This window comes from Lepidochelys kempii, chromosome 17, assembly GCF_965140285.1.
Source record: "Lepidochelys kempii isolate rLepKem1 chromosome 17, rLepKem1.hap1, whole genome shotgun sequence".
Classification (NCBI taxonomy): domain Eukaryota; kingdom Metazoa; phylum Chordata; order Testudines; family Cheloniidae; genus Lepidochelys; species Lepidochelys kempii.
In genome coordinates, this window is record NC_136396.1 from 14,580,431 (window position 1) to 14,593,302 (window position 12,872).

Here is a 12,872-nt window from a genome sequence, read left to right on the forward strand (position 1 = left end):
GTTTTCCTTTCCTATTTTGTCTAGATTAAGCATCCATTCCAATAGGTTTGATCCAAAAACTATATTTGCATATGTTCTCATCTATGAACTTCCATTTAAACCTGATGCATTTTAATCACTTTAAAAAGCAACAGAAGGAGATGAAAGAGCCTTGCTACTCAAAGCCAAGGAGTGACCAACAAGGAGGTACAAGTTATGGAGCACCCAGGCTTTCAAAAAGGGAACTCAAGGAGGACAGAAAAGATAGCAACATTTCATAAGCGTGGGCATGCCTGTTATGTCATCTGAGTTGCCTGTTGATTTCACAACAGATGCAGCAATCAACACCTCAGCTTGCTTTCCTAAAAAGGGTGTGGATCGAGTGCCTGGTACACTTGGAGGGTGACTTTCCTCAGCAATGAAAACACAAGTGTGGGTTGAAGGGGTACCACAGTCAACTGTTAGCAAAGAGGAAGGGGGAGGCAGAGGCAGCAACAGGGAAGGATGATTAAAATACTGAGCTAGAAAGAAAAAGATTTTGTTACTTCTTAATTTACCAGCAAATCTTTGCTGCTTTATCCCTACCTCAAAGCTCACTCAGTTCTGCAGGAGATCTGCTTCCATCTGGCTTTCCAAGTTAGGTGTCAGAACTGGGTGGATGATGAAGCTAAAACTATCAGCCCATTTTCACTTACCGGATAGATGTTTCTTCTGGTGTGGCATGGGGCTTTCTGTAACACTGTAGTACAATATATACCAAACCACAATGCTTCTGAAGGTAAAGGGCCTTTATTATTGACTGATCTCAAAGCCCATGTTGTTTTAATTGAGACTCTACTCTAAGAGACATGGTTCTCACAGTCTGGATTCAAGCTAAAGCAATAAGACAGCCAGGCTCTTGCTGGTTAAAGGCTTTGTAAAAACATCAATTCAAGTTCATATTCTTTTGCATTTTGATAATACAATCATTGCATTTATCAGAAACACATGCCATGTTGGTCATTTCGGAGCATTTTTCTCATTGTCTGGTACTGCTGAACACATCTGGGTTATATTTGCCACATGTAAGTTAATAATGTTATGGGCTCTTAAAAAAAATTAGCAAGATAATCCTAAAAACAACTCTTTCCAAAATAAAGGGGGGGAGGGGTGAACCTTCAAGTTTCATCCAAAATTGTTTAAGTGTAAAAATTACTTTACCAGGATAGCTACACTACAGCACTAACTATTGGTGGTATAGGAAGAAAAAGCAAAATATCACTGAGACTATACACAGTTAAGCACAACACACTACTGAAACTTAAGCGGTTTTGCCCCCACCCCAAGCCCATCTCAAACAGCAGCATTAAAAATGTGAATGTGTTGGCACTAGAAGAACTCAAAACCTCGTATGTGTGTGTGTGGGGTTTTTTTTTTGTTTTTTTTTTGGTCACTCTTAACTTTGGAGAATTGGAAACTTTAAAGCTTTTGGATGAAGCACAGGGGATGCTGACACCCTCCAGATTTTCACTATAGTGGACCAACCCACATACAGTATGGTGTAAAAGGATAGCAGATGGCTTTTCTTCTGTTCGCTCTGCTTCCTAAATATTAAGCTGAACGTGTGCTCTCACATCCATGCATATTCAGCTCCCACAATAAGGAGACAAGGCTTTAAAAATTAACAACCCTCTTGTTCTCAGACTGTATCTAACCCATTCCAGAGCATATCTGTACTCCTCTTCATAACAGGTAAAAAATAAGTGTCCAGTCATAAAGGACGGCATTTACGCTAGACTGTGTAAAGAGACTCAAGTTTTAGCCTTTATACAAGATAATTCTAAAGATGTTGCAGAGATTCCTTCCCCACTCCGACCCCCCAAATATGCATGATACATAATGGGGTAGGCTACAGGAATGAAACAGCTTTTGCTGTTTCTTCTCATCTTAAAGTGATTTGGATTTTGCTACAGTAATGGGAACTACCACCAACCTTCTTCAAGATAATGCTCTCTTCATACCTTTCCACTGGCAGAAGTGTTAACATTCACTTTAGGCTGAAGTCCGACTTAAATCCAGCACGACATGGCAAGCCTCCAAATGCTAACAATTTTTGTGCTTGCATTTTACCCGTTACATGTGAGGTCATTTGCTATCCAGTTTAGTCCCGTATCTTTCTATGTAGGATCACAGACCCTACAGAAAGTAACTAATTTCACCATGTACTAATGAAAGAACATTGCTCTCTGGGAATCTGGAGAGAAATACTTTAAAGTTTCTTCATCATGGACTCTGTACAGTTTTCTTTCCCCCTGTGTTTGATGAAAGGATGGGAGCAGTTTCTGATTACACTATTAACTATACACAGCACATGCTGTGGGAAAAGTCTAATTGCATTTCCCCCCACCTGTTTTCAGAAATATGTAATGATCTATTTCCTCTACAGATATTAGAATGGCAGAAACACGCCCTGCTTGGGGAATATATCGTAAATTACACCGAAAAGAGGAGTAACCACGTTCAACATAAAATACTGGAGAAAGATAAACTTTCCACTGGATTCAACGGTGATAGAATAAGTCTTAACAGTAAACAAAATAAAAAAAATCACACTTTGTGATAATAGATTAGATAGATTGATCAATCTTGTGCCTCATTCTCTTCTCACCATGTAAAAGTAGCATAATTCTACTGGAGTCAAAGGAGTGCCACCAGTGCCTTGCTAAAACGGATACCCTAGTTCAACCTTTGGTTATGGGTCTTTGTGCAGAAATCACTGCTTGACATTCAGTTGCTTATATTATGCAGGGAACCAAAGTAGAGATTGATCATCATAATGGGTCCATCTGGGTTTAGAATCTGAGTCTATAAAAGAAATTGGAGTGAGGAAGAATCAAGACCCTTGAATCTCATATCAGAACTATGTAAACTGAGGCATAGGATTGTGTTTCATACTGCTTGTTACGATCAGACATATTAAATATAGTGGTAATTTATATACTAATTAACCTGACAAGGTCAATTCACAAAACTATTGTCCAACAGGTCTGGAATTTTAGCTATAATTGATTACCTACAATAGGAAAAGAAGATGATCAGTAAATCTATCAGGCAGACTAAGGTTGGTTATTTATGCTTGTTTCAACATAATAAAGAGCTCTCTTTTCAGGAGTAATGTTAAGCTGTTCAGAGGCACATGTGTTGAAGTTGAAATACACTTACAAAGTAGCCTGTTCCCAAGCTGGAAGGAGCTGAGCTCTGCAATAAAACACAAAGACAAAATGGAAAGTCAGTGATGGTTTTTAACACGTTCCAATCCACATAGCTCATTACCAGCCCTTTCCAAGCTTTTCATCACTACATCACAGCACCAATGGCTTCCCCTTGTCATCTGCTACTGAAACAAACACAGTGATGCTTAATTTTTCCCTTTACATCTCTCAACGACTCTGAGATGGTAACGTGCTATTTACTGAATTCCAAGCTTCCATGGTGGACATAATTGCCAATTTATTTGACAGGCAGCTGGGTAATGAATTAATGATGGCATTTCGCCCTGCAATGAGACTAAACAGACACTCATCAACCAGCCTCCCTGACATTCAATACCCTGGACTCCAGCTACTCAGCTTTGTGGCCACAAAGGGGCAGATGGGAGGAGGAAAAAAGATACCATAGACTGACTTCAAAATAAAAAGCCCGGTGGATTTGGATGACTTTTTCAGTGTATGCCCTTTTTGCCAATTTATTCACAAAAGGCCCTGGTTAGTGCACACACTGCTTTTTTAAAATGAGACATTTTGTAAACATAATTAGAAGACTGAAACGTAAAGAACACGTGAGCATAGAGAAGCAGCTACAGTCAATGTCCCATTTCCCAGACATATAGTCATGAGAATTGCCAATTTAGACTTCCATATTTTTGATAACCCAAGGATTTTAGAAGAAAAATAAACAAGCCAAAGTATGAAAGAGACTTTAAAACTCAAACCTCTAAAATATCAACAAACAACAAAGGAATCAGGTTTAAAATTTGTATAAAATAGTGTCATAAAATTCCACTTTAAGGTGGGGGCATGACTGTAATCTCTATATTCACAGGAATTAGGGAGACCTAAGCACTTCAGTCACAATCCAGGTCTCTGTCTATTACAGGGGCAGCCAAACTTACTCAGCCTCTGAGCCACATATGACAATCTTCTGAATTTGGAGAGCCAGGGCTCAGCAGATTCCTGACAGGTGCACCCTGCAAGGCTGTAGCCATGAGAAGAACCCACTATCCCACCACCCCACTGCAAGGCAGAGGTCCCAAGTTCCCCCTGCCTGTCTGGTAGATAGAGAATGGGGGGAGGGGGCACCGCGAGCATCTACTTGAACTGTAAAAGAACAGCATGTTTCTCATGAGGCACAGTTTGGCCATCCCGATCCATTACATTATAGCACACATTGTCCAATTGCTGATGGTCCCACTGCCTGAAAAGTTTCAAACCAGACTGGACAACACACAAGAAAATATGATGTAGAGAACCGTTCTCTATAGTCAGGGAGATGGAAAAGACCACCTTGGGTCATCAAGGCTCTCTCTAACTTGCACAGCTTGGTCAATCCTTCTGTTCCCTGACAGTCTCACTTGCAATAATACGCCATAAAGAATGCCGGAAATAGCATGGACAAGACTTAACAAGCTCAGAGAAAACGTGTAGTGTTTGCAACACCATAACTCTATTTCAAAAGCAGTTGCAGGGAGCCCTAACAGGAAGTCCTCTCTGTGCTAGGGCTCAGTCTTACAGTAAGTATAACTTTTGATCACTGCAGCACACCAATGAGAGAGAAATTAATGCCTGCTGAGGCCTATGCTGTACCAATTTCCAGTGAATTCAATAGAGCTGGATTGTGTCAACAAGCTGAAGAGTCACAGCGAGGTTATTGTAAATAATTCAGAATACTATTGAGAGTTCACCAATTAAGGACCAAATAAAGAGGGTTGAAGTGGTTCTCTTTGGTGCAATTAATTCTTGGATCCATGGTTACCTGAAAGATCTTTCCCTTTGACCATATCCTGAAGGGCACCTGTATTCTGACAACATCCACCTTCTAGGGGTTCTACTATGACATCTTAGGTGAGCACATGACTGATCCTGGGCTGTGGTGGCTGTAAAGGTTTGCAGTTGACTCCCCTTACTGCTCTCCTTCAGCTCATGCATCCCCACTGCTGAAAGATTATAGTTGATGTTGCTTGATCAGAAATGTTCTTGTTTTCCACAGACAGACTCCATTAGCTAATCCTCCTTTATTTTTCCCTTTTAAAGGATGTCATTTGCTCTGGCTTTTAGCATTTTATTTTATTATTGTCTATTTTATGCTGTATAAACCTTACGACTTTACTGCAAAGTATTATAGGTGTACCATTATTCTTACTGTGCTGCCGTAGTTCAGGTGACAATGATTTCCCTTCTAATTCCATTCTCTGACACTTGCAACTTTATAAAACTTGCACCTGCAAGGCTGAAATTTTCCAAGACTGGATTTTGCCCAAATGTAGGGGGGAGAGAAGGAGGGTTTGGTGAAAATTTCAGCAAAAATGGCTCAGACCAAGAACAAAAAGAGTAAGCTAATATATTTACCACAATAGAATTCTTGTGACCTTTTCCATGAAAAGCTCCAGTGCTATAAAGGCTATGGGTAGAAAGTTGAAATTTAGCAATGAAATGGCCTTAATTGAAGAGAAATGCTTTTCAGTTTTCTAGGGAAATTTGGTTTTGATTTGACTGCATTATGACCCTTGGAACATTGCAAGCCAGATATGGATACTACGTTTTGCACAGGGACTTTGTGCATTGTGACAAGCATGTAGCTAAGAAAGCCTGCCAGTCTAGCTTAGCTGCATTGTGTACTGACAGGGCATACAGGCCGAAGCAAGGACTATGTAAGCAGAAAGCCTTTGACCTTTTTGATGTCTCTCAATAACTAAATGATCTTGCTACCCTGTTCCGAGCCTTGGTACAAACCGTTGAATGCATGCAGCGTCTTTACATGCCCCATGCTGAGTCACAATCCTGCACTGGATGGCATTACTTCTCCTGCACATAGAGCACCTATATTAGATAAAATGGTTTCACATTTCACCTGGTACAAAAAACAACATTGATACAGACTATCTGATAGTCACACAACCACCAGGAGAAGCCTGCATCAGAAGCCCATGAGCAAAATCTGAGTCACAGGTCTTGCAGAGGCTCTCATTTAAAATAAATTGTTTTCTTCTTCTTCTTCTTCAAGAAAAAAAACTTGGGGGCCAGGAGCAAAGTAGTAGTAATGCTTTTGGAAGTATCAGCTTATTGTGTACCGAAGAAAATTGCATCCTTCCGGTCTTGGAAGGCACAGTTATACCCATTTTGCATATATATTGTGCATTACTTGGGGAGCTGGGTGGGGAGAAGGGCTGTGTTGTACATATTTGTTCTGGCTATTGTTTATGCAGGTCTGACTGAATGAAGGAACAGTGGGTATCATTTCAATTTCTGATGTCAACATCAAATTACTTATTTAATTTCATGCCTGGCGAAGCATTGTATAGCTACACGCAGAATCATTTCACTTCATTTGTTATGCTGTGTTTTCTCGGCGATTGGCTTGCCTTCCAACTGACAGCTTTAATTACGACATGAATTTGATTGCACTGCCAAATTAACATAATGCAACAAAGCATTTAAGCTCTCAGACTCAGACAAAAAAGAAAGACAACATGCAGCCCATCAGCTTCTTGTGCGCCCGCCCGTGTGAGCATACACACACACAGTTTCCTGGTATTATTCCAATTTTGATACCTCCAACAAAACAAAATATTCTGAAGGAGAGGAAATGCTAAGAGTTTAACAGCTGAGAACTCAAGGACTAACCCTCATTCTGGATTTTTTTTGGGCTGAACATTATTGTAGAAGAAGCTGGAGGAAGAGAAATGCAAATGTTCTAATATCTGAAGCTGAAACTGATGCGGCGGGTGAGAAGATGTTGACTTTGTTGGGGCCTGGTGCCTTCACTCTTTAATCAGACCTCAACATATCTCCCTGCGTGGCACTGAAGCTGGTCTCCCTTCACTCAGTCACCAGCACAATCTCCTCTCTGGCTTTGGGTACCCTATGCACTTGGAAACACACAGCCAGAAAGCACGAGAAACTGAGGCACCAAGAGAGAAGCTATGTGCTTTTCCGGGACCCGGAGATGAGATCTGCAGAAGCAGAGGAGATGCCATGTGTGCAGAATGTTGAGGGGGTTGGGTAAAAGATGGAACAGGGTGTTTATTTTTTCCCGGCCCAGATGTTTCTCATCTGGTTACCAAACTGGAGTTCTAAACAGCATGCTTTTGATGCCATTGGTGAGTCGTCATTCCTTATAAAGACCATCTCCTACCTGAGACCATGGAGGAGAAAAATAGCAGATTTTACTATTGCTACCCATGATCTAGAGTAATCATATAACTCCTGTGAGAGAGCGAGAACACGTCACATAGATCAGAGATGCCAGGACTCCTCAGCTATTTGTCATTATCCACATTTGTACGGTGTGCATAAAAGTTAAGGCTGGATGAACCATGAAAAATACAAGAATGGACTTCAATGGGATAACTCCTGTGCTTAAAGTTCACATGCTTAAATTTGCTTCACTGCTTTGCTGCATTGAAGCCAGAGTGCCCAGGATCGAGCTTTTGTGGGGAGTTTTGCAGTATGTTGACACTTCTACTCTGTCAGAAATAATAATCAGTGATATAGTAGACTCATTGGCTAATCCCCTGAACACTCTGGGATGTTTACCATCCAGGCCTGCTGGCTTCTATATGCTCATTTTTTATCCCAAGGATTCCCTTACCTCCTCTGGCAACCGAGGGAAGGAAGGTGATCTCAAGTATTTCAAAAAGGGAAATCAAAGTTGAGTGAGTTCCAGGCTGAGGAAAAGAAAAGGCACTGCCATGTTGTCTTCAAGCAAAATCTCAACAGAATGAATTCCACTACTGGCAAGATTTTGATGAGATTAAAATGACTGTAGCGCCCTATATATTCCCAGCTACATGTAAGAAGAAGGTCTCCAAATTCTCTGCTTTAGAGCCCTGAGGCTAGCTCTATCCAGAAAGCAGAGAGTAAACTGTTATTTCAAAAAGACTAGAGAAGAAGAAATACAGAGAGAGAGAGAGAGAGAGAGAGAGAGAGAGAGAGAATGTGTTGGGGGGGGCAGGTGGAAGACAGGTTTATAAACTCAAACAAAGATTTATCAGCTCACTGTCCAACAGCTGCTGTCAGGAGCTGTCAGGTAATCATTATCCTTAATTTACCAGAGGTCAAGTTTTCTGTTAATTAAATTCTTTTGGAGCATTTGAGGGAAAGGGGGTGCAGGAAGAGATGACGGAAATCAGTTTCACTGCACTGCATTTGACAAGAACATCGGGCAATTCCACTTCCTACTTTCTGATGCTATTTCAAAACTCATTATGAGAAAAGTCTCCTGATTAACATGGTCTTTTCATTGTATTTTCTTTTTGGTTTTGATCACTACTCTTGCAAGTGCTGCAAATTATCTGCTTGGATCTCATTAGGCTGCAAAGGAATGATCCCTTGTAAAAACACTTTGACTTAATGTCTGTGTTACACAAGGACTGCAGACACATTTATAAAATGCACAGTTGAAAGATACCTGTCAGGAGATGGAATGATGCCACTGACAAGTGAGTTTGCAAACTGGTTACTAATTATACTATCTCCCTCTTTCTGCATCTGTCACTGGGCTATCACTTAGGCTTCTCATTAAAGCTCATGAAGTTAACATTTCTAGATCAACAACTTACTTACAACCAGAGATTTGAAAATGGATTATCCATTTAAATATATACATTCCCTTCGTTATACATCTTCATGCAGGAACCATGCCTACTGTTCTAGTTTGTCAGACTACCACAATAGAAATTCATCATGTTGAGAATCCAAGATTTACTTTTGTGACCTATGGGCTGATCTCAATGAGATATTTTAAATGTTACCCATATTTTCCACAGAGTACACAATCTCTTTGTGTATTTTTCCCCAGGTGAAAAGTGCCTATGTCAGAGAAAATTCTGCAGAGAGAGAGAGAAAGAGAAAGAGTCTCATCTATTGTTCTTTTCAGGACCATCAGCATTGGCAAATGAGATGCAGTCAGAAAGCCTGCACCTTTTAAAATGTACTATTTTAAAATAACTATTAAGCTCTCAAATCTTGTTTGTTTGTAAGAATGGAATTCAAGGTGGGATCTCACAGAGCTGGAAGTGAAACTATCACAGCCGTTATCTGGGAATCCGTCTTTTAAAAAACAAAGGTTTCTGCTGTAGCCTGAGAAGGAAATGTACAATGATATTTACTTTTCATAACTGAAAGAATCCGAAAAAGGCTGGAGGCCACTGCAAGCCCAGATAACAAGATCTCCATCTCATGCATGCTTCTTAGGTCTTAGCTGAACTGGCAGCAGTGGACAGTGATCCATGGCTCTCTTGAAAAGGCGTATTTAAACTGTGCTATGTTATCAAAGCGTGACAGGGCTTGCTATCAACTTAGGCAAAATAAATTTAAAAAATATTAATGAGATTATTGCTGGGATCCCCACTAGCTGGTAATATAGTCCTCATGTGATCTCTCGGGTGTCTAATGGGAACTGAAAGTGTTTCCCTTCTCCTTTCCATTATCTGCATTGTGAGGTTGAAGACAATGTATTACCAGAGGACACAGGATGCATGTATGTAAAACTAGGAGACTGGAATCAGGAGCACTGGGGTCTACTGCTTGCTCTGGTACTGACTTGCTGTGAGGCGTTCGACAAGTCTTGGTCTTGGGTCTCCATCTTGAGTATGTTGCAAGGCTTGCACAGAAGAGGTTATGCAAGTGCAAAATATTCTGGTCAGCCCCAAGCTGCAGTGCAGGCACATGACACAACCATGACTACAACAGTGAAGTACAAAGGGTGTTGCCAAAGATCTAAGTCAATGGAAAATCTCAAATTACTTGCTGAAGTCAATCTCCTCTCCTTTGATGGTACCTTATTGCACTGATAACAGCCTTACCGCCTGGCTATAAAGGGCAGGCTTTAAAACTAACATGAGGCCATCCATGAAGGTTGAGTTTAAGGGAGGGATGGGCCACTAAAATAATGGAGGAAGGCAAGAGAAAAGGTTTCATACCGTCACACCAGCAGTTTAGGAGACTATTCCAGCTATACTGCACAGTGCAGCCAGAAGTAGCTCTGTACCTTGAGGATTACATTTGTCAGGAAAATGGGTTAAAAAAGTTCCTCTGAAACCTTCTTTTCTCAGTTTCATTTCTGCTCAACTTCATCTCGTCTGTGCAAGCCACCCTAGGTTACCTGTCTTCCAAATTTGAACACCTATTTCTGAGTCTTGGGTATCATTTATTATGCACTAGACATATAGGAGCAGACCTTCAGATGGAGTGGGTCTGGTGAAATGATGATGAATTACACCAGCTGAGGATCTGACAATTGAATATCCTATATATGAGCCATTGTATTAAAAAAAAAAATCCACCCCCAGGTTAGATGATCTGATGACAGCAAAAGAAGGTCAATTTTGTTCCCAGAATGTGTCTACTCCCATCCTAGGCATTGGTTGAAAAACGAATGCATAGTTTAATCAGTGAATGGTTAATACTCTACAACAGAGAGAGGAAGAAAGGTTTGTTTTTTACATGGAGATACCCTCTCACTACTAATGCTTGCTCCTTCAACGGGAAGTTTGGCCGAGCAGTGGAAGTGAAATTTGTGCGGCTGTTTGCCATGTTATACCTGTTCAGTGAATAAAAACGACTTGAGTCTCCCCAGTTCCCCGATGCCTTTTGCAAGCACGAAATTCGCTACAGTAAATATATTCCCCCCCTCTTCCCATCCTGGGAAAGAGCCTACAGTACTTATCAAACTACTGTTCACTGAGTAGCTAATTATATACATAATCAGATAATTTTGTAATCAACGTATGGGTAACAGATTAGATCGGCGTTTCGCTGGTAAAGTATCAGTATGAACAGAGGTGAAAGTAAGCCGGTACGCCCCAGGCCCTTTAAATTGCCACCAGAGAATTGCAACCAGCCTGGGGAAGCGGCGGCGGGGCTCCGGCGGTGATTTAAAGGGCCAGGGGCTCCCAGCTGCCTCTACTGCAGCGGAGCCCCGGTCCCTTTAAAGCTCTGCCAGAGCCTGGGGCCCCTGGGTAGCAGTGGCAGCCGGGAGCCCCCGGGGCTCTGATGGTTATTTAAAGGACCTGGGGCTCCACTGCAGTAGCGGCAGCTGGAGCCCCAGACTCTTTAAATCTCCCCCGAGCTCCCAGCTGCCTCTGCAGCTGGTAGCTCCGGGGTGATTTAAAGGGCCCGGGGCTCCCAGCTGCTGCAACCGCAGTAGCAGCCCCGGGCCCTTTAAATCAATATTTAAAGGGCCCGGGGATGTAAAGCCCCTGCCTCTTCCGATAGAGGCCACGCCTCTTCCGGGATCCGGAGTACCGGTAAATCCTTTAAGTTACTTTCACCCCTGAGTATGCATCACTGATGAGTGTGTATCAGGCATGCAAGTAAAATAAAACTAACACGAGGCCTGCACGCTTTAGGTCTGCGAGATATGTAACTTGTCCACAGAAAGCCACAGAGGCCTCAAGCAGGTTGGCATGACTAGATAAGAGCCCTGTATCAGTAGATTATGAGATTACAGTAAAAGATGGGTTTGAATGCTGATGCTCTGGAACTATGCAGCAATAAACTAGAAAAATCTGCCACAATGTACCAGTTAATGCCACAAAATGCCCGACAGTAACATTTCAGGTGACTCGGTAATAACCTCAAGTTGCTAGGGTAACTCATTGATGTATATGTTAATGAGAACAAGGGGGATGAAGGGGCTAGCCTATGAGAGATGGGTCACCCTAAAATTCATGGGGTGTTGAAGCACAAATAAAGAAAGAGGGGATGTCACTCTCATGCACATGCATGAGCGTAGTGGGCGTAAAAGAAAACCAGGATAAAAGCTTTTGCCTAGCCAGGGACATCCACCAGGGACAGAGACATTAGGAGACATCCACCAGGGACGGCCACCTGATCATTATCCTACTCCTTTCGATGTTTGCCCAGGAGATGGGAGCATGAAATCATTGATGCTGGACAACTTATGGTTTATCTCTATCTGAGTATTTGCAGTAGTCGTGGTGTCATTTATCTGCTTAACGAAATTGTTAATAAAAGGACATTTGACAACTTGTGAGTGTATTACTTTGTGGTCACTTCTTCTCATGGACTCCCAGAGTCTCCACATCTATTGATATTTATCATGGTGGTTCTCATCCTGTTAATCCCGATATCGTAGTGGTTTGGGAGCTCGAATCTTACGCACAGGTCACTGTGGTCTAAGACACCAAGCTACCCATATTACAGAGGTTACAAGTGTCTAGTTCATTGCAACTTAGCAAAATTAAGCAACCCTTTTCTTTCAACTGGCTGCAAGCAAGTGACGCCCCCCCCCCGGGGCAGGAGGGGTTTAGCAGCACTTTGCCCCCCGGGGGCCAAATTCTGCCCTGATTTACACCCTTCAAAAAAAAAATGATGCAACTCAGGGCAGTATTTGGCCTCCGGAGTTTTACTTACGTCACTGAGTCTTTCCCGAGAGCTGCTCCGATGGAATCCTTTCGATTCTCCACTGGCACTCTCACTGTCACTGTCTCGGCAACTGTTCTGACCTGGCTTGAGCTGCAGAAGACAGACAGAGCACATACAAAAAGCAGAAGTTTAGACTGGCTCAGAAAACTTCTTCTCTGATGTCATTCCTTCGTCCCACTGCTGTGGCGCCCGTAGTACCACAAGGGCAAGATCCAGCCTCAGCATCCACATGTTTCTTACAATCACAGA

The 12,872-nt window shown here is 42.0% G+C and overlaps 1 protein-coding gene across 10 annotated transcripts in view; it reads right to left on the bottom strand.

Moving 5' to 3' along the window:
- The window catches only part of AUTS2 (activator of transcription and developmental regulator AUTS2), a 993,348-nt gene that overhangs the window by 522,070 nt on the left and 458,406 nt on the right, over positions 1 to 12,872 (bottom strand). For all 10 annotated transcript variants that reach the window (XM_073315300.2, XM_073315295.2, XM_073315293.2 and 7 more), the window contains 2 exons: positions 12,612 to 12,713; positions 3,181 to 3,216 (listed from right to left, as the gene is read on the bottom strand). In XM_073315300.2, the coding sequence (XP_073171401.1) occupies positions 3,181 to 3,216; positions 12,612 to 12,713 (138 nt within the window). The remainder of the gene's footprint in view (positions 1 to 3,180; positions 3,217 to 12,611; positions 12,714 to 12,872) is intronic.